Genomic DNA, 20,000 nt, shown 5'->3' with positions numbered 1-20,000 from the left:
CCAGGTAGAGACTGCCTCTCCTGTCTGTGAGGCAGACAAGCCAACACAACACAGCCAGGTAGAGACTGCCTCTCCTGTCTGTGAGGCAGACAAGCCAACACAACACAGCCAGGTAGAGACTGCCTCTCCTGTCTGTGAGGCAGACAAGCCAACACAAGCCAGGTAGAGACTGCCTCTCCTGTCTGTGAGGCAGACAAGCCAACACAACACAGCCAGGTAGAGACTGCCTCTCCTGTCTGTGAGGCAGACAAGCCAACACAACACAGCCAGGTAGAGACTGCCTCTCCTGTCTGTGAGGCAGACAAGCCAACACAACACAGCCAGGTAGAGACTGCCTCTCCTGTCTGTGAGGCAGACAAGCCAACACAACACAGCCAGGTAGAGACTGCCTCTCCTGTCTGTGAGGCAGACAAGCCAACACAACACAACCAGGTAGAGACTGCCTCTCCTGTCTGTGAGGCAGACAAGCCAACACAACACAGCCAGGTAGAGACTGCCTCTCCTGTCTGTGAGGCAGACAAGCCAACACAACACAACCAGGTAGAGACTGCCTCTCCTGTCTGTGAGGCAGACAAGCCAACACAACACAGCCAGGTAGAGACTGCCTCTCCTGTCTGTGAGGCAGACAAGCCAACACAACACAGTCAGGTAAAACACAAAGACAAATATTTAATCTCTCTCCTCAGATAGACAATAAACTTGTGGACACACACACACACACACACACACACACACACACACACACACACACACACACACACACACACACACACACACACACACACACACACACACACACTCCAAAAGTCTCACTATTTTGCCTCCCATAAACCACATTGATCTGCTGAGAGACTGATGGCATGTCTCGAAGAGATGACATCACTGTCAGGCCCTGGCGAGTGTCGTCAGCTCTCTCTCTCTCTCTCTCTCTCTCTCTGTGTGTGTTGTTCCCTCTTCAATGCTAATCATTCTGTCTGTTTTAGAACACTCCCAAGGGCTCTATAGAAAGGGAGGTAAATCTAGTAGGTGACAGCTATTCCACTCTACATACCTATTCTCTCTCACACAGCCACACACAGACTGTGGAATGCATAATGTGCATCCAAACTGCAGATGGAAACCTCATTCAGAACCCCTGTTTTCAATGCTTTTTACCCAAGCAGCCTCGCTAAGTGATTAGAGTCACAGATATGAGCATGGCTCCTTTAGGTCCCCAGGGGAGACTAGAATGAATGGTGTGTTTATTGATAAGAGTGGGATGTTTTTCTCCTTATAAGCTCTGTAAGCCCCTGGAACCTGACGCCATGTATAGACCTGAACATCCTGCTGTATCAACAGGCTCCAGCTGCAGGCTGGATGTATACTACTAATCGCTCTAGACATCAGTGTGTGTGTGTGTGTGTGTGTGTGTGTGTGTGTGTACCAACCCCATCACCAACCATAGTAGGTCAAGCTCCTGCCTTCCTCTCCTAACTACACTAAGCATACACAGCTCAGACCTGAGGATCTGTCCATTGACTCTGTATGGTTTCATCCGTTCTGTCCTTTACAGTATATCTGCCCAGTCAGCAGTGTGTGTACAATCCTCTGACAGTAGCAGCGGCAGGGACCTTTGAAGCTTTGAAGGACCCCTGTTCTGACTGGACTCCTTCCAAACACACACTCTGAGAAAATGATGAATAGGGATGAAACATGGAGGGAGAGGATGATGAACAGGGATGATACTGGAGGGAGAGGATGATGAACAGGGATGATAATGGAGGGAGAGGATGATGAACAGGGATGATACTGGAGGGAGAGGATGATGAACAGGGATGATAATGGAGGGAGAGGATGATGAACAGGGATGATACTGGAGGGAGAGGATGATGAACAGGGATGATACTGGAGGGTGTGGGAGGAGAGGATGGTGAATAGGGATGATACTGGAGGGAGAGGATGATGAACAGGGATGATACTGGAGGGAGAGGATGATGAACAGGGATGATACTGGAGGGAGAGGATGATGAACAGGGATGATACTGGAGGGTGAGGATGATGAACAGGGATGATACTGGAGGGAGAGGATGATGAACAGGGATGATACTGGAGGGTGAGGGAGGAGGATGGTGAATAGATGATACTGGAGGGATGATGAACGGGATGATACTGGAGGGAGAGGATGATGAACAGGGATGATACTGGAGGGAGAGGATGATGAACAGGGATGATACTGGAGGGTGAGGATGATGAACAGGGATGATACTGGAGGGAGAGGATGATGAACAGGGATGATACTGGAGGGAGAGGATGATGAACAGGGATGATACTGGAGGGTGAGGGAGGAGAGGATGGTGAATAGGGATGATAATGGAGGAGAGGGATGATGAACAGGGATGATACTGGAGGGAGAGGATGATGAACAGGGATGATACTGGAGGGAGAGGATGATGAACAGGGATGATACTGGAGGGTGATGATGAACAGGGATGATACTGGAGGGTGAGGGAGGAGAGGATGGTGAATAGGGATGATAATGGAGGGAGAGGGAGGAGAGGATGATGAATAGGGATGATAATGGAGGGAGAGGATGATGAACAGGGATGATACTGGAGGGAGAGGATGATGAACAGGGATGATACTGGAGGGAGAGGATGATGAACAGGGATGATACTGGAGGGTGGGGGAGGAGAGGATGGTGAACAGGGATGAAACATGGAGGGAGAGGATGATGAACAGGGATGATACTGGAGGGAGAGGATGATGAACAGGGATGATGGAGGGAGAGGATGATGAACAGGGATGATACTGGAGGGTGAGGATGATGAACAGGGATGATACTGATACTGAGGGAGGAGAGGATGGTGATGATGAACAGGGATGATACTGGAGGGGGGAGAGGATGATGAACAGGGATGATACTGGAGGGAGAGATGATGATGAACAGGGATGATACTGGAGGGTGAGGAGGTGAACAGGGATGATAACATGGAGGGAGAGGATGATGAATAGGGATGGATGATACTGGAGGGAGAGGATGATGAACAGGGATGATACTGGAGGGTGAGGGAGGAGAGGATGGTGAATAGGGATGATAATGGAGGGAGAGGGAGGAGAGGATGATGAACAGGGATGATACTGGAGGGAGAGGATGATGAACAGGGATGATACTGGAGGGTGAGGATGATGAACAGGGATGATACTGGAGGGTGAGGGAGGAGAGGATGGTGAATAGGGATGATACTGGAGGGAGAGGATGATGAACAGGGATGATACTGGAGGGTGAGGATGATGAACAGGGATGATACTGGAGGGTGAGGATGATGAACAGGGATGATACTGGAGGGTGAGGATGATGAACAGGGATGATACTGGAGGGAGAGGATGATGAACAGGGATGATACTGGAGGATGAGGATGATGAACAGGGATGATACTGGAGGGTGAGGAGAAGGATGATAATGGAGGGAGAGGGAGGAGAGGATGATGAACAGGGATGATACTGGAGGGAGAGGATGATGAACAGGGATGATACTGGAGGGTGAGGGAGGAGAGGATGGTGAATAGGGATGATAATGGAGGGAGAGGGAGGAGAGGATGATGAATAGGGATGATACTGGAGGGAGAGGATGATGAACAGGGATGATAATGGAGGGAGAGGGAGGAGAGGACGATGAATAGGGATGATACTGGAGGGAGAGGATGATGAACAGGGATGATATTGGAGGGAGAGGGATGATACTTGAGGCAGAGGGATGATACTGGAGGGAGATGGAGGAGATGGAGGAGAGGATGATGAACAGGGATGATGCTGGAGGGAGAGGGGTGATACTAGAGGGAGAGGGAGGAGAGGATAATGAACAGGGATGATGCTGGAGGGAGAGGGGTGATACTAGAGGGAGAGGGAGGAGAGGATAATGAACAGGGATGATGCTGGAGGGAGAGGGGTGATACTAGAGGGAGAGGGAGGAGAGGATAATGAACAGGGATGATGCTGGAGGGAGAGGGGTGATACTAGAGGGAGAGGGAGGAGAGGATAATGAACAGGGATGATGGAGGGAGATGGGGATGATATTGGGGAGGGAGAGGGAACAGGGATGATACTAGAGGGAGAGGGAGGAGAGGATAATGAACAGGGATGATGCTGGAGGGAGAGGGGTGATACTAGAGGGAGAAAATGAAAGATAGAGAAGCTGGCCAGTGTTTGTGGTGGAGGGAGGGAAGCGTAGAGGGAATGGCGGTGGGTGGCGTTAGCGTGCCATCCTGCGCTCTGTCATGCGCGGCGAGCGGGACGAAGGGTTGCCATGGATCAGCGCTCAGACAGACTGCACATTGCACTCCCATCACCGAGCTCTCTGCATGGGGCTGCAACTGTACAGACAACACTGTGGAGGGACATAACTGTCTCAAGTTCAAGTCAAGTCCACGTCGGCAGTCAAGTCCCTTCAATAACAGATTCCTGTCTCGATGGGACTCACTTGGCAGCCAAGTGCCTTGAAATAGAGATTCAAATCAAATCAAATGTTATTAGTCACATGCGCCGAATACAACAGTGAAATCCGTACTTACGAGCCCCTAAAAAACAAAGCAATTTCCAAAAAAACAGATATGAATAAGAGATAAAAAGAACAAGTAATTAAAGAGCAGCAGGGAAATAACAATAGCGAGACTATATTCAGGGGGGTACCGGTACAGAGTCAATGTGCAGGGGCACGAGTTAGTTGAGGTAGTATGTACATGTAGGTAGAGTTATTAAAGTCTCATGAGGGGGAATAGGTTTTGTCGTGCCCTCTTCAAGACTGTCTTGGTGTGTTTGGACCATGTTAGTTTGTTGGTGGTGTGGACACCAAGGAACTTGAAGCTCTCAACCTGCTCCACTGCAGCCCAGTCGATGAGAATGGGGGCGTGCTTGGTCCTCTTTTTCCTGTTGTCCACAATCATCTCCTTGCGGAGAGAGATCACGTTGCGGGAGAGGTTCTTGTCCTGGCACCACACGGCCAGGTCTCTGACCTTCTCCCTATAGGCTGTCTTGTTGTTGTCAATGATCAGGCCTACCTCTGTTGTGTCATCTGCAAATTTAATGATGGTGTCGTGCTTGGCCGTGCAGCCATGAGTGAACAGGGAGTACAGGAGAGGACTGAGCACTCACCCCTGAGGGGCCTCTGTGTTGAGGATCTGTGTGGCAGATGTGTTGATACCTAACCTCACCACCTGGGGGCGGCCTGTCAGGAAGTCCAGAATCCAGTTGCAGAGGGAGGTGTTTAGTCCCAGGGTCCTTAGCTTATTGATGAGCTTTGGGGGCACTATGGTGTTGAACACTGAGCTGTAGTCAATGAATAGCATTCTCACATAGGTGTTCCTGTCTCAATGGGACTCACCTAGTTAAAGGACAGATGAATACAATAGAAAACGTCCACGGTGCGATGTGTTGTGGCTGTCCCACGTTGTTATGATTGCATAATGAATGTGAATGCGTAGGCAGTTATGCAAGGTTGTTGTGCCCAGCATTCAATTTGACAGGCAAGCTATTTCACACAGTGTTAACATTGTATGTAATTATGTGTTGTGAAGTTCATGGAAATACAGGTTTGCCGGTTGCACCAATTATTAGACTACCCACCTATATTTGTTGTGTTGTTTTTATAGACATACAGAGAAGTGGAAAATAAGTGATGCTTCATGGCTCTGCTGTGGTGGAGTGGTGTTGTGGGGAAACACGTCTACCAGTATAATGTGTGTCATTAACTTCCTGAACCAGCGGACCATAGGACTCCTCTTTGTGACACTGCAGGCCCAGATTAGGCCCAACATCAGAGAGCGTTGAACAGTGGATCTCATTCAGTCCCTTTAATCGCATTGTGCCCCCTCTCTCTCTCTCTCTCTCTCTCTCTCTCTCTCTCTCTCTCTCTCTCTCTCTCTCTCTCTCTCTCTCTCTCTCTCTCTCTCTCTCTCTCTCTCTCACCCCCCCCTCTCTCTCTCTCTCTCTCTCTCTCTCTTTCTCTCTCTCTCTCTCTCTCTCTCTCTCTCTCTCTCTCTCCCCCCCCTCTCTCTCTCTCTCTCTCTCTCTCTCTCTCTCTCTCTCTCTCTCTCTCTCTCTCTCTCTCTCTCTCTCTCTCTCTCTCTCTCTCTCTCTCTCTCTCTCTCTCTCTCTCTCTCTCTCTCCCTCTCTCTCACCCCCCCCCTCTCTCTCTCTCTTTCTCTCTCTCTCTCTCTAGTCTGTGTCTACTGAGCTGTATGTCCAGTCCAGAAGAGAGCTCTCTTTGTACTGTAGCTGGCTGGCAGACAGAGAAATAGAGATAGAGGGAGAGAGAAAAGGAGGGACAGCGAGAGGTCTGAGTGACCTGATTCCGTACTCTGTTTTTTTCTCCTCCAGAGGCTTTTAGGAGGGGAGCCGGTGTCCTCCCCTGTGTCCTCACTCCACCCAGGGACCATAATACAGAAGGAATCGTGTACCTGTAGAGGGAGGGAGCGTTGGACATGGAGTGAGAGAGGGAGGAGGCTGGGAGGAGGAGAGAGGGGACTGTAGGCAGAGAGAGAAAGAGATATGGAGGATGTGGGGAGGGGGAGTAAAGAGAGTAGGGGGAGAGAATGGGAGTAAAAATGGTTTGATACAGAAAGGAGAGAGAGAGACAGACAGACAGGCAGATGGGGGCTGTTTTGAGGACTGGATATTATTTGTGTCTGGGTGACTGAGATGGGTGTCAAATGTCATGTTTTGTGCGGGCGTAATGAAAACGTGTCTGCTTTCTGAAAGGATGACAGACAGCAAGTATATTTCATTAAATTGAGTCGCTGCTCGGTGTGATTGGCATGTTAGGACGCTTCTCCAGAAATATCACGGCAGGTGTCAATAACGGGAGACGAGAACACACGTCTTGTTCTCTGTACATGCATGAGTGTGTGTCATGCACACACACACACACTCACACCCACACACACATGCACACACACTTCTATCAAAAGTACCAAAAGTACTCTCGTTATACCCTCCGAGGAATCAATCTGAAATCGCCTGAAAATAAAAGAAATGTTTGCGCACCTCTTGTTGTTGGTCAGACGAGCCATTCCCTCTCCCTCCTCACATCTCCCTCCCTCCCTCCCTCCCGACTTTCTCATTTCTCATTTCCTCCCTCATAGGGCGGTTAACCCCTGACCTCTGGGTGATGAGGCTCCTTTGTAACCGCCTGTAACAATGATGAAAATCAAGTCAAGGGGCAGTAGCCAGCAGAAGATTTCTCTTCTTCTCTCATTTCTTCCTCTTTCTATCAGAGGAGTAAGCAGCAGGCGGGCTATAGATGGAGGGGTCCACCGCTCTACCAACTAAAGCTCCAGATATAAGGGTGTCTGGTGATGGTATGTTTATGCGCTCATGTGTGTGTGCCCTGAGCTATCGCTATGACGACAACGCCGGGCCAAGCTCTCTGATGATGCATGGGCCGGCGGTAGAGAGGACAGCAGACAGGCCTGCAGAAAGACTAACACCGCAGAAGGCTAGACGTGTCACATGGGATGACACTGGAGAGACGAAGCAGGTACGGGGAGTAAAACATTTAATATAGAACGGACATGGAACAAGACAGTAACAGCATCAGCAAACAGGTAACACAGACAAAACAACTATTACTGCAGCAGCGGGAACAGAGCAGACAAATATAGGGGAGGTAATAAACAGATGATGAGTCCAGGTGAGTCCAATATCGCTGATGCACGTGAAGAGGGAAGGCAGGTGTGTATAATAGATGATAGGAGTGGGTGAAGCAGGGCAGACTGGTGCCCTCAAGCGCCAGAGGGGGGAAGAGTGGGAGTAGACATGACAGTACCACCCCCCCTCCCTCTAGGGCGCCATCCGGCGTCCACCCGGGCAAGCCGGCCGAGACATGGGCCCAGGGAAAGCCGGTTGGGGCGTGGGAGCCCAACTATCTGGCAGGAGTGTGAGAACCTGGCGAGCCTCCTGAGGCATGGAAGACCGACAATCTGTCTGAGGCAAGATGCTTGTAGATCCCGCTGCAGCGAGGGAGATGTGATGCAGGGCAACCTGGTGCCCTCGAGCGCCAGGGGGGGGAAGAGTGGGAGCAGATGTGACAGAACCCCAACCCTCTTGGGGCACCACCCGGTGTCCCACTTGGGCGAACCGGCCGAGACATGGGCGCTGGGCAAGCCGGTTGGGGCGTGGAAGCCTGACGAACCGACAGGAGTGTGGGAGCCTGGCGAGCCGACTGAGGCATGGAAGCCTAACATCCGGCTGAGGCAAGACACCTGACTGACGCCTGTCGAGGCAGCCCGACTATCCAGCGGAGTGTGACGTGGGATGGAAACCTGCCGAGCCACCCGAGGCAACGAAACCTCTCGAGCCAACCAGGGTGTGGATGCCCGACCGGCTGGCTTACGCACCCCCGGGTCCATCGGCGGCGGAATCCACCCCGACGTCACCAATTTTTAAATAATAATCCTGGACCGGCTGGGCGAATAAGAACTGACGATCCGTCTGAGTCCCGACGTGGGATGTGCGCCATCCGAGCCAACCGGGACAAGGAAACTTCTTGAGCCAGCTTGGGCGTGGAAGCCCAACATGTTGGCTAGGCACCCCAGGTTCCATCGGCAGCGACCCAGAGCCGATGTCACCATACCAACCGGAATGCCAGTACTCCCCGATGCTTCGTATGATGGCTTCTGCATTCTGTCACCCATTTGCTTCTCCTATAGCAGATTATAGCAGGAAGGTCTTCGACCACCCGGTCTGTGGAAAGGATGCCGCTAAACAACTCCTGTCCCTCCGTCAAGGTGCCCAGAGTGTTGCTGAAATGGCATGTGAGTTCCGCACCCTCGCCGCAGAGCGCGGCTGGAATGAGGAGGCTCTTCAGGGAGCATTCTGGAACTCACTCACTGAGACCCTCAAGGACGAGTTGGTGTCCAGGGAGGAGCCTGATGATCTTGATGAACTCATTTCTCTCACTATCCGCATTGACAACCGTCTCTGGGAGTGTTGGAGGGAGAGGGTAGGTAGGGTTGCAAGTACCTTAACATCTGCTTCAGTACCTTGCCCTTCTCCTCAGACTGCATCCCTACCCCAGGCATGTCTAAGCCTGAACCCATGCAGCCCGGCCGGACCCATCTATCTCCAGAGGAGAGGCAGATACTAGGAGCTGTCTATACTGTGTCCAGGTTGGCCAGATGGTCTCCACTTGTTCCCTGCGTCCAGTAAGAGGAGGCTCGGCCGTTATGGGGGAAATATTGTTGAGTCAAATCGCCGGCCCATCTTCCCCCAGACCTCTGTTTGAGACCAACCTTGTGTGGCAGAGCCACTCTCTGGTATTCATCAGGAGATGATCAGTTTCCACATAATCAACAGTCCCAACCCAGCTCACTCCAACCTCAGCCTCCACATCTGGCTTCCTACAACTCATCCAAGCTTCCCTGGATCTGCACTTAATCTCTCCCTGTGTTCCAATAAATATCTTGGTTCATTCATCCCTGTTTCCTGGTCTGAGTCTGCTCTTGGGTTCCCCTGTGTTGCTCCGCTTAACTGTATGAGAAATCAAAGTGTGTTTTTTCTTTGTCAAGAAAAAGATGGGTCATGGGTCACTTCCGTGGGTTGAATAGTATCACTGTCAGGAACACGTATCCCCTGCCACTCATCAGTTCTGCCCCCCTCCATGGTGCCACGGTTTTTCACTAAACTCCACCCCCAGAATGCCTACCACCTTTTCCGCATCAGAGAGGGGGATGAGTGGAAAACGGCATTCAACACACCACTTGGACACTTTGAGTTTTTGTACTGTTAAGCGGAACAGCACAGGGGAACCCAAGTGCAAACTCAGACCAGGAAACAGGGATTAATGAACAAAGATATTTATTGCAACACAGGGAGAGATGAAGTGCAGACTGGCGCCCTCAAGCGCCAGAGAGGGGAAGCATGGGAGCAGATGTTTTGAGTTTTGAGTTGGCCGCTCTGTCCTGCCTCCCATATGGTACCCTATTCCCTATATAGTGCACTACTTTTGACCCCTGCTAGAGGATGGCTGGGTGCTAGCCTCAGCTACACCTCATGCTCCCCGGCCCACGGAACCAGCAATCTAAGCCAGCAGATGTTTAAAGGCCAGGTGACATTGATGGGACTGGACCCAGCTAGCACATAATGTTCTGAGAACCATGTTTCTTAGAGCTTGGTGAGAGCGTGATTGTCCTGTGGTTATTTTGCATTCACCCTTCCCACAACTTTCTAGGAATGGTGCAGGAAAGTTACTTGGCTTTGGGACATTCTTATTAACACAGTTCAGGAACTTGACAAAAAAGTATATTTTCTTGGTATTTCATAACTTCAACAGACCGTTTCCTAAAAAATTGAACATGGTTACATTTAATTTCAATTTTGGTAATGTTCTAGGAACGTTCTACAACTGGTTTGACATTGGGAATGTTCTCAAAAAGTTCAGAGAATATTAAGAAACAATGTGTGAATTTCAGTACTTCAGCATAATGTTTCCTACAGGTTTTTTCATGGTTCTATTTAATCTCATGTTCTCAAATTGTTCCGAAAATGTTAAAAAACGATGTTCTTCTGTGAGAATTTTAGTACTTCCACAGTTCCCACGTGGTTCCATTTAATGTCATATTTGTATTACATTCTGGGAACATTTTTAAAATGGAGTGACTTAAGCGATTCTGGGAATGTTGTACTCATTAACATCAATACGCTCTAAATTCCATTCTCAGAATGTTACTTAAAAACATCTACATTCCGTTCTCAGCATCAACAAAACTCTCTCTATCCTCCATCTTGTGAAGTGGGTTCAGGTGTGTTGGCTGCGCCAACTAATTGGCCCCATCTGATCTTAATGAGTGCTTGTTTCCTTTGAAAGGACTAAAATAAACAGCTTTGTATGCGCAAAAAACCATGGCATGCTAGCGCCATCCTGGTGGTGCAGTGGACTAATTCCAGGGATAGACAGGGATAGAAAGTCATAGGTTTGAATCTAACTGATGCAGTGTCACAATAAAACAATACGTGTTCTCATGATTATTCCTCAGGAAATGACTGGCCATGTGTCCTAACTGTACTTCAGAAAATGAAATCCTAAATATGCTAGCAGTGTTAAGTCCTATTAAAGCATTCAGTGAAACTTTTAAGGAAGCTATTCAAAAAAACTCTAAATAACCCATTAACCAGAGTAAATGTTCCCATAATAGGCTAACTTTTAACTTCTGTTCTCAGGACGTTTAAAAAACGTTTTTTTTTCGACCATGAAATATATGGCTTTGTTCCAACAACCAATGTGAAACCAAAAACATATGTTTTTCTCTCTCTCTCTCTGACTTTTTTATTCTTTCTCTCCCTTCTTCTCCCGATATGAAATGAATTTGACTCGACCATAGTGAAGTCTCTGTCACCTTCGTCATAAGGGTCAGACCAAGGCGCAGCGTGGTATGCGTACATTCTCTTTTAATGAATGAACACTGAACAAAAAAACAAAATCACAGAACGAAACGTGAAGCTATACAAATAGTGCTGACAGGCAACTAAACATAGACACGATCCCACAACACAAATGAGGAAAATGGCTGCTAAATATGATCCCCAATCAGAGACAATGATAAACTGCTGTCTCAGATTGGGAACCATATCAGGCCAACATAGACATACAAAAACTAGAGTACCCACCCTAGTCACACCCTGACCTAACCAAAATATATAGAAAAATAGAGATATCTAAGGTCAGGGCGTGACACTCTCAGACAGATTATTCATAACATAACCACCATGTTATGGAGGCGGCTCCAGTGTATGATTCTATTGACTTCATGAAAGCTCTCTATCTCCGTGGTGACAAAGATAAAGGGCTTGTGAAACTCTGTCAGCAGACACTTGATTGAACCCTGAGGACTGAGTTCACAAAAAAGCTTCCGGGAGAGAACCACCAACCAAAAGGATGGCATTGCCATATTTTGCTTCACTTTGTCCCCACAATGGCCTCCTTGACCAACCAAAAGGGTATCATTGCCATATTTTGCTCCACTTTGTCCCCACCAATGCCATCTTAACCAAGAAAAAGAGTAACATTGCCATATTTTGCTCCACTTTATCCCAATAATGGCCTCATTGAAAAAATGATGGCTTGTTTACATGCAGAAGCTTACTGTTACCGACAGTTCGAGCTTTAATGCCGATAAACAGGACTTTGGTTTATAATGTAGTTTTTATCGTGTCTAATCTTTCATTAAGCAGAGAGACTCCAGTGTTTCTGATTTATTAGATGGACCGAGACACAACCCTGGTTGAGATGGAAGGGTTGAATCGGCATCATGGTATGCCAGAAATGATTTGGTCTTATAATATATGATAACAGGTGATGATTTATAACCCGCTGTCACATCTGACCTCAGGACCTTTAATCACGGGAAAGGAGAACAACATCTACAACTGTAATATCAACTGTCGCGCTTTTACTCTCACAATAACCCAGCGCACTGCCTCCATATTCATCAAATGGGACGGTCCACCAGTCCAAAGCCCACTGTTTCAAATCTGTCCATACAGATGGAATAATGCCTATTGTCTAGCATCATTATTCTGCTATCAGAAGCCATACAGCATCTTTTCTTATGACAGGTGAACATTCCCCAGACTGCATGTCGTCCATATTCCAACCCACCATTCTATCTGCATATAATAATCATTTGGTGGTTGCTTATATATTTCCTGTTTCACACATGTACAAGAGGGAATTAATATACGTGTGTGAATTGGAAAAGTGTTTTTTGGCATAGCCGACTCTCCCCGAGACCCCTTGGAGAATGGGGTCACGGCCAGGGTCAGTCATTATCAATGGCGACCCTGGAGCAATTAGGTTTAACTGCATTGCTCAAGGGCACATCAACAGATTTTTCCCTTTGTCAGCGTAGGGATTCAAACTAGTGACCTTTTAATTACTGGCTCAATGCTCTAACCGCTGGGCTACCTGACACATATGGCTGGCTACCTGACACATATGGCTGGGCTACCTGACACATATGGTTAGGCTACCTGACTGGGCTACCTGACACATATCGCTGGGCTACCTGACACATATGGCCTGACACATATGGCTGGGCTACACACATATGGCTGGGCTACATATGGCTGACACATATGGCTGGGTTACCTGACACATATGGCTCGGCTGGGCTACCTGACACATATGGCTGGGCTACCTGACACATATGGCTGGGCTTACCTGACACATATGGCTGGGCTACCTGGTTACCTGGGCACATATGGCTGGGCTACCTGACACATATGGCTGGGCTACCTGACACATATGGCTGGGCTACCTGACACTGGGTTACCTGGCTGGGCTACCTGACACATATGGCTGGGCTACCTGACACATATGGCTGGGCTACCTGACACATATGGCTGGGCTACCTGACACATATGGCTGGGCTACCTGACACATATGGCTGGGCTACCTGACACATATCGCTGGGCTACCTGACACATATGGCTAGGTTACCTGACACATATGGCTGGGCTACCTGACACATATGGCTGGGTTACCTGACACATATGGCTGGGCTCCCTGACACATATGGCTGGGCTCCCTGACACATATGGCTGGGTTACCTGACACATATGGCTGGGCTACCTGACACATATGGCTGGGCTACCTGACACATATGGCTGGGCTACCTGACACATATGGCTGGGCTACCTGACAAATGGCAATTACAAAAGCACAGTAGCATGTCCAATTGCGAGGCATAACAGCTGCATAACAGATGAAAAACGAGGTGAGCATTTCTTGTTTTTCCGATTATTCCTCCTCCCTCGAGGTGCAACACTGATTTGGCGTGACGGTGTGAAAATAAGGAAGGCTCATTTAGTTTTGTTCTCTGATTCACTTTGAATATTTTTTTTCTGTTGTAGGCATCTCTTGGCTTTACACTGGTGGTATTGTGGGGGGATCTGACTGGGATCAGCCTGTCAGGGTAGCTGCTGGCAATGTTACATAGGACTACTGTAACTTGACTGCAGTCTTCATCCCTCTCCCTTTCCCTGTCTATCTCTTTACATCTCTCTCTCTCTCTCTCTCTCTCTCTCTCTCTCTCTCTCTCTCCCTCTCTCTCTCACACACTCTCTCTCTTTCTCTCTCTCTCTCCCTCCCTCTCTTTATACTTCTCCCTCACTCCCTCTCTGCATGTCCAGAAGGTCAGTCTCAGACAGTCTAAACAACACTGTGTCACTGAGACCAAACCCAGACAGTCTAAACAACACTGTGTCACTGAGACTAAACCCAGACAGTCTAAACAACACTGTGTCACTGAGACTAAACCCAGACAGTCTAAACAACACTGTGTCACTGAGACTAAACCCAGACAGTCTAAACACCACTGTGTCACTGAGACTAAACCCAGACAGTCTAAATAACACTGTGTCACTGAGACTAAACTCAGACAGTCTAAAAGGCCATTATGAACCTCTCTCCCTTCAGGGTAGCCTAGTGGTTAGAGCGTTGGACTAGGAACCGGAAGGTTGCAAGTTCAAACCCCCTGAACAGGCAGTTAACCCACTGTTCCTAGGCCGTCATTGAAAATAAGAATTTGTTCTTAACTGACTTGCCTAGTTAAATAAAGGTAAAATAAAAAATAAATAAAAAAACATTAATGTCTTCTGACTCGGAGATGAATTCCTCTGTGTATTCTACTGGTCTTTACAACTGTTGAAACTGTTGTTTCTGGTCTTGGAGGAGATGCAGTGCTTGCTGGTTTTATCTCCAACACATGGAAGACAATGTTAGTGCAGATGAAGGATGATGATAGTGTTGATGAATCAGGTGTGTTATTGCAGGGCTGGAGCCAAACCCACACTTTTGTCTCTATAAATCCCCCCCCCCCCCACTCCTACATACACTGACTTTGATAGCTACTTTATTGAGGGAAAATGTGCTCACTATGACTGAGATATGTGGTTGTCTCACCAAGCTATCTGAAGATAAATGCACTAACTTTAAGTCTCTCTCACTGAACATCTACCATAGTCTTCTTCAGAATACACACTCTTCTTCAACAAGAAATAAGAGACAGTTGATCACGAAAAAAGTCCAATAATGACTCTCTGCCTCCCCTCTCTCTTTCTCTCCCCTCCCTCTCTCCATCCAGCTCTTAACCATCGACGACAACTTCTGTGGCCTGGATATGAACGCTCCGCTGGGGGTGTCAGAGATGGTGCAGGGCATACCTCTCTTCTCTGACTCCACCGACAAGATGACCTCGGTCATCGCCTATGTCTACAAGAACCACTCTCTGGCCTTCGTGGGCACCAAGAGCGGGCGCATCAAGAAGGTAGGCGGGCGGCCATTGATACTATTACACTTCCCAGTGGTCTCCCACCAGGGATTGTGGAGGGCTACTAGGAGATACGAGGAGATTGTTTTCCCACAAACGTACTGAGTCGGCCGTTTTCTCTTCAGGAGGGAGAGGTGGAGGAGAGGCAGTGTGTGTGTGTGTGTGTGTCAGAGAGAGAGCATCTCGAGACCACCTCAGGGGTTTTATTAATAGAGGTCTTTCTGGTGTTTCTGGACGTCTCTCCTGATCCATGGTCCTGTATAATACACACTACGCCATGACAATCTACTGTTCACTGTAGCTGCTACCATAGCATTTTTGTCCACAACACTGAAATAGTCTCTAAAATGATACAAACCATACATCATTTCCCATTGTACAAAGAAACTAAAGAAGTCGCTGCCATAAACAGATCAACCGTTAGAGACTGTGTTTTGAAGTGTGTGACTGTAGCGTGGGTGGATAGGCCTGGTGCAGCGTGTCGGAGCCCCAGCCTGGACCCCTGCTGCCCCCAACGCCCCCCTCTCAGGGAGCCCTGTCCTGGGGTAATTGGATGATGCGGTGCTGGGGGGCCCTGGGCCTGCTGCTCTGCTTCTCTCTCTTCTCTGATGTGCTGACAGGGGTGTGAGCATACACACAGCCATGACTGAGACTAATCCTGGGCCAAGCCAGCTAGCCGCTCCTGGCTCTGAGTACAACAGTATTACAGAGAGAAGGAAGGAGAGGAGAGAGTGGAGCTGAGAGAAGGAGAGGAGAGAGTGGAGAGGAGGAGAGAGTGGTGCTGAGACAAGGAGTGGAGAGAGTGGAGCTGAGACAAGGAGAGGAGAGAGTGGAGAGGAGGAGAGGAGAGAGTGGAGCTGAGAGAAGGACAGGAGAGAGTGGAGCTGAGAGAAGGAGAGGAGAGAGTGGAAAGGAGGAGAGGAGAGAGTGGAGAGGAGGAGAGGAGAGAGTGGAGCTGAGACAAGGAGAGGAGAGAGTGGTGCTCAGAGGAGAGGAGGAGAGAGTGGAGCTGAGAGAAGGAGAGGAGAGGAGAGAGTGGTGCTCAGAGGAGGAGAGGAGAGTGGTGCTCAGAGGAGGAGAGGAGAGAGTGGAGCTGAGAGAAGGAGAGGAGAGTGGTGCTCAGAGAAGGAGAGGAGAGATTGGTGCTTAGCAAAGGAGAGGAGAGGAGAGAGTGGTGCTTAGCAAAGGAGAGGAGAGGAGAGGAGAGGAGAGGAGAGGAGAGGAGAGGAGAGGAGAGGAGGGAGTGGTGCTCAGAGGAGGAGAGGAGAAGAGTGGTGCTGAGAGGAGGAGAGGAGAGAGTGGTGCTGAGAGAGTGATAGAAAGAGAGGGAGTGATAGAAAGGGTGAGAGTGATAGAAAGGGTGGAGAGTGATAGAAAGAGTGGAGAGTGATAGGAAGGGTGGAGAGTGAAAGAAAGAGAGGGAGTGATAGAAAGAGTGGAGAGTGATAGAAAGGGTGGAGAGTGATAGAAAGAGTGGAGAGTGATAGAAAGGGTGGAGAGTGATAGAAAGGGTGGAGAGTGATAGAAAGGGTGGAGAGTGATAGAAAGGGTGGAGAGTGATAGAAAGGGTGGAGAGTGATAGAAAGAGAGGGAGAAGGATGCCAGACAGAGTGTGTGTGTGAAAGAGAGGGAGAAGGATGCCAGACAGAGTGTGTGTGTGAAAGAGAGGGAGAAGGATGCCAGACAGAGTGTGTGTGTGAAAGAGAGGGAGAAGGATGCCAGACAGAGTGTGTGTGTGAAAGAGAGGGAGAAGGATGCCAGACAGAGTGTGTGTGTGAAAGAGAGGGAGAAGGATGCCAGACAGAGTGTGTGTGTGAAAGAGAGGGAGAAGGATGCCAGACAGATTGTGTGTGAAAGAGAGGGAGAAGGATGCCAGACAGAGTGTGTGTGTGAAAGAGAGGGAGAAGGATGCCAGACAGAGTGTGTGTGTGAAAGAGAGGGACAGGGGATAAAAGTATATTTTTTCCTCCACTCCTCAAGAGCTCTCCTCCAAGAAGTTTACAAGAACTTAGTCAACAGGCAGGATTCCCCTTAGCCTTGTTGTTGTTGTTGTTGTTATCCCTGTGTCAGTGTGGGAGTAATCCAGCTAGGCTGTGTTAAGTCAGACAGGCTGAGGCTACAGTAAGTGGGTAGCAGCACGGACCAGTCACGTCTCAGAACACGGCCCATCAGATGAGCCCTCAATTCAGCCTGAACAGCCTCAGAGAGCTGGAGCACAGCAGAGACAAAGGGAGAGAGCAGAGGGAGAGAGAGAGAGAGGCAGAGGGAAAGACCGATATAAAGGGGGAGATAGAGAGAGAGAGAGAGAGAGAGAGGGAGAGAGAGAGAGAGAGAGAGCAGAGGGAAAGAGAGGGAGAGAGGGAGGGAAAGACCGATATAAAGAGAGATAGAGAGAGCAGAGAGAGAGAGAGAGAGGCAGAGGGAAAGACCGATATAAAGGGGGGAGGAGAGAGAGAGAGCAGAGGGAGAGAGAGAGGAGGGAGAGAGAGAGAGAGGCAGAGGGAAAGACCGATATAAAGGGGGGGGAGATAGAGAGAGAGAGAGCAGAGGGAGAGAGAGAGAGGCAGAGGGAGAGAGAGAGAGAGGCAGAGGGAAAGACCGATATAAAGAGGGGGAGAGATAGAGAGAATAGAGGGAGAGAGAGAGAGGCAGAGGGAAAGACCGATATAAAGGGGGGAGATAGAGAGAGAGAGAGCAGAGGGAGAGATAGAGAGAGCAGAGGGAGAGAGAGAGAGGCAGAGGGAAAGACCGATATAAAGGGGGGGGGGAGATAGAGAGAGAGAGAGCAGAGGGAGAGAGAGAGAGGCAGAGGGAGAGAGAGAGAGAGGCAGAGGGAAAGACCGATATAAAGAGGGGGAGAGATAGAGAGAGTAGAGAGAGAGAGAGAGAGGCAGAGGGAGAGAGAGAGAGGCAGAGGGAGAGAGAGAGAGGCAGAGGGAAAGACCGATATAAAGAGGGGGAGAGATGCAGAGAGAGAGAGAGAGGCAGAGGGAGAGACCGATATAAAGAGGGGGAGAGATAGAGAGAGCAGAGAGAGAGGCAGAGAGAGCAGAGAGAGAGAGCCAGAGGGAAAGACCGATATAAAGAGGGGGAGAGATAGAGAGAGCAGAGAGAGAGAGAGAGGCAGAGAGAGCAGAGAGAGAGGCAGAGAGAGCAGAGAGAGAGAGACAGAGGGAAAGACCGATATAAAGAGGGGGAGAGATAGAGAGAGCAGAGAGAGAGAGAGAGGCAGAGGGAAAGACCGATATAAAGAGGGGGAGAGATAGAGAGAGAGAGAGAGAGAGGAAGAGGGAAAGACCGATATAAAGGGGGGGAGAGATAGAGAGAGCAGAGAGAGAGAGAGAGAGGCAGAGGGAGAGAGAGAGAGGCAGAGGGAAAGACCGATATAAAGGCAGAGGGGAGAGAGAGAGAGAGAGCAGAGGGAGAGAGATATAAAGAGGGGGAGAGAGAGAGAGCAGAGAGAGAGGCAGAGAGAGCAGAGGGAGAGAGAGAGAGAGAGAGGGAAAGACCGATATAAAGAGGGGGAGAGATAGAGAGAGCAGAGAGAGAGAGAGAGAGGGAGAGCAGAGAGGAGAGGCAGAGGGAGACCGATATAAAGAGGGGGAGAGATAGAGAGAGAGAGAGAGAGAGAGAGGAAGAGGGAAAGACCGATATAAAGGGGGGAGATAGAGAGAGAGCAGAGAGAGAGAGAGGCAGAGGGAGAGAGGCAGAGGGAGAGAGAGAGAGGCAGAGAGAGGCAGAGAGAGAGAGGCAGAGGGAGAGAGAGAGAGGCAGAGGGAAAGACCGATATAAAGAGGGGGAGAGATAGAGAGAGTAGAGAGAGAGAGAGAGAGCAGAGGGAGAGAGAGAGAGGCAGAGGGAAAGACCGATATAAAGAGGGGGAGAGATAGAGAGAGCAGAGAGAGAGAGAGAGGCAGAGGGAGAGACCGATATAAAGAGGGGGAGAGATAGAGAGAGCAGAGAGAGAGGCAGAGAGAGCAGAGAGAGAGAGAGGCAGAGGGAAAGACCGATATAAAGAGGGTGAGAGATAGAGAGAGCAGAGAGGAGAGAGGCAGAGAGAGCAGAGAGAGAGCAGAGAGCAGAGAGAGAGAGAGAGCAGAGAGAGGCAGAGAGATATAAAGAGGGGAGAGATAGAGATGAGAGAGAGAGAGAGAGAGAGGCAGAGGGAAAGACCGATATAAAGAGGGGGAGAGATAGAGAGATAGAGAGAGAGAGGTTGTTTGGAGTGCGCCCTCTTCTGTTGTCTATATAGCCAATAGCCTGCTGGATGATTTAGTAGTCTGTAGTCTAGGTATTGCTGTGGGAGTAGTAGTCAGATACACACACATGCTGAATGTGTGTACAGAACACACACGTACACACACACACACACGTACACATGCCCACACACACACGTGCTGAATGTGTGCACAGAATACACACACGCACACACGCACACAAGCACACACGCACACACACACACACACACACACACACACACACACACACACACACACACACACACACACACACACACACACACACACACACACACACACACAGCACACACTGCACACAAGCACACAAGCACAGTGATTTATACACTGGCTCTCCACACACACACTTTCATTTATACAGGACACACACAACAGCACCATACAGTCTAGACTGTTACATCACAGCACGTCACGAGTAAACACGACAGTGCTGGTAAAACCAAAC

General features: G+C 49.3%; 1 protein-coding gene across 1 annotated transcript in view; it reads left to right on the top strand.

Moving 5' to 3' along the window:
• Positions 1-20,000, top strand: part of LOC135516589 (plexin-A4-like) — a 331,062-nt gene that overhangs the window by 65,202 nt on the left and 245,860 nt on the right. The window contains exon 3 of the mRNA XM_064940936.1: positions 15,114-15,296. Coding sequence (XP_064797008.1) covers positions 15,114-15,296 — 183 coding nt within the window. The remainder of the gene's footprint in view (positions 1-15,113; positions 15,297-20,000) is intronic.

The sequence above is a fragment of the Oncorhynchus masou genome, chromosome 27, assembly GCF_036934945.1.
Source record: "Oncorhynchus masou masou isolate Uvic2021 chromosome 27, UVic_Omas_1.1, whole genome shotgun sequence".
NCBI classification, from domain to species: domain Eukaryota; kingdom Metazoa; phylum Chordata; class Actinopteri; order Salmoniformes; family Salmonidae; genus Oncorhynchus; species Oncorhynchus masou.
The sequence above is the reverse complement of the archived record's forward strand: the minus strand, read 5'-3'. Positions and strand labels throughout refer to the sequence as shown.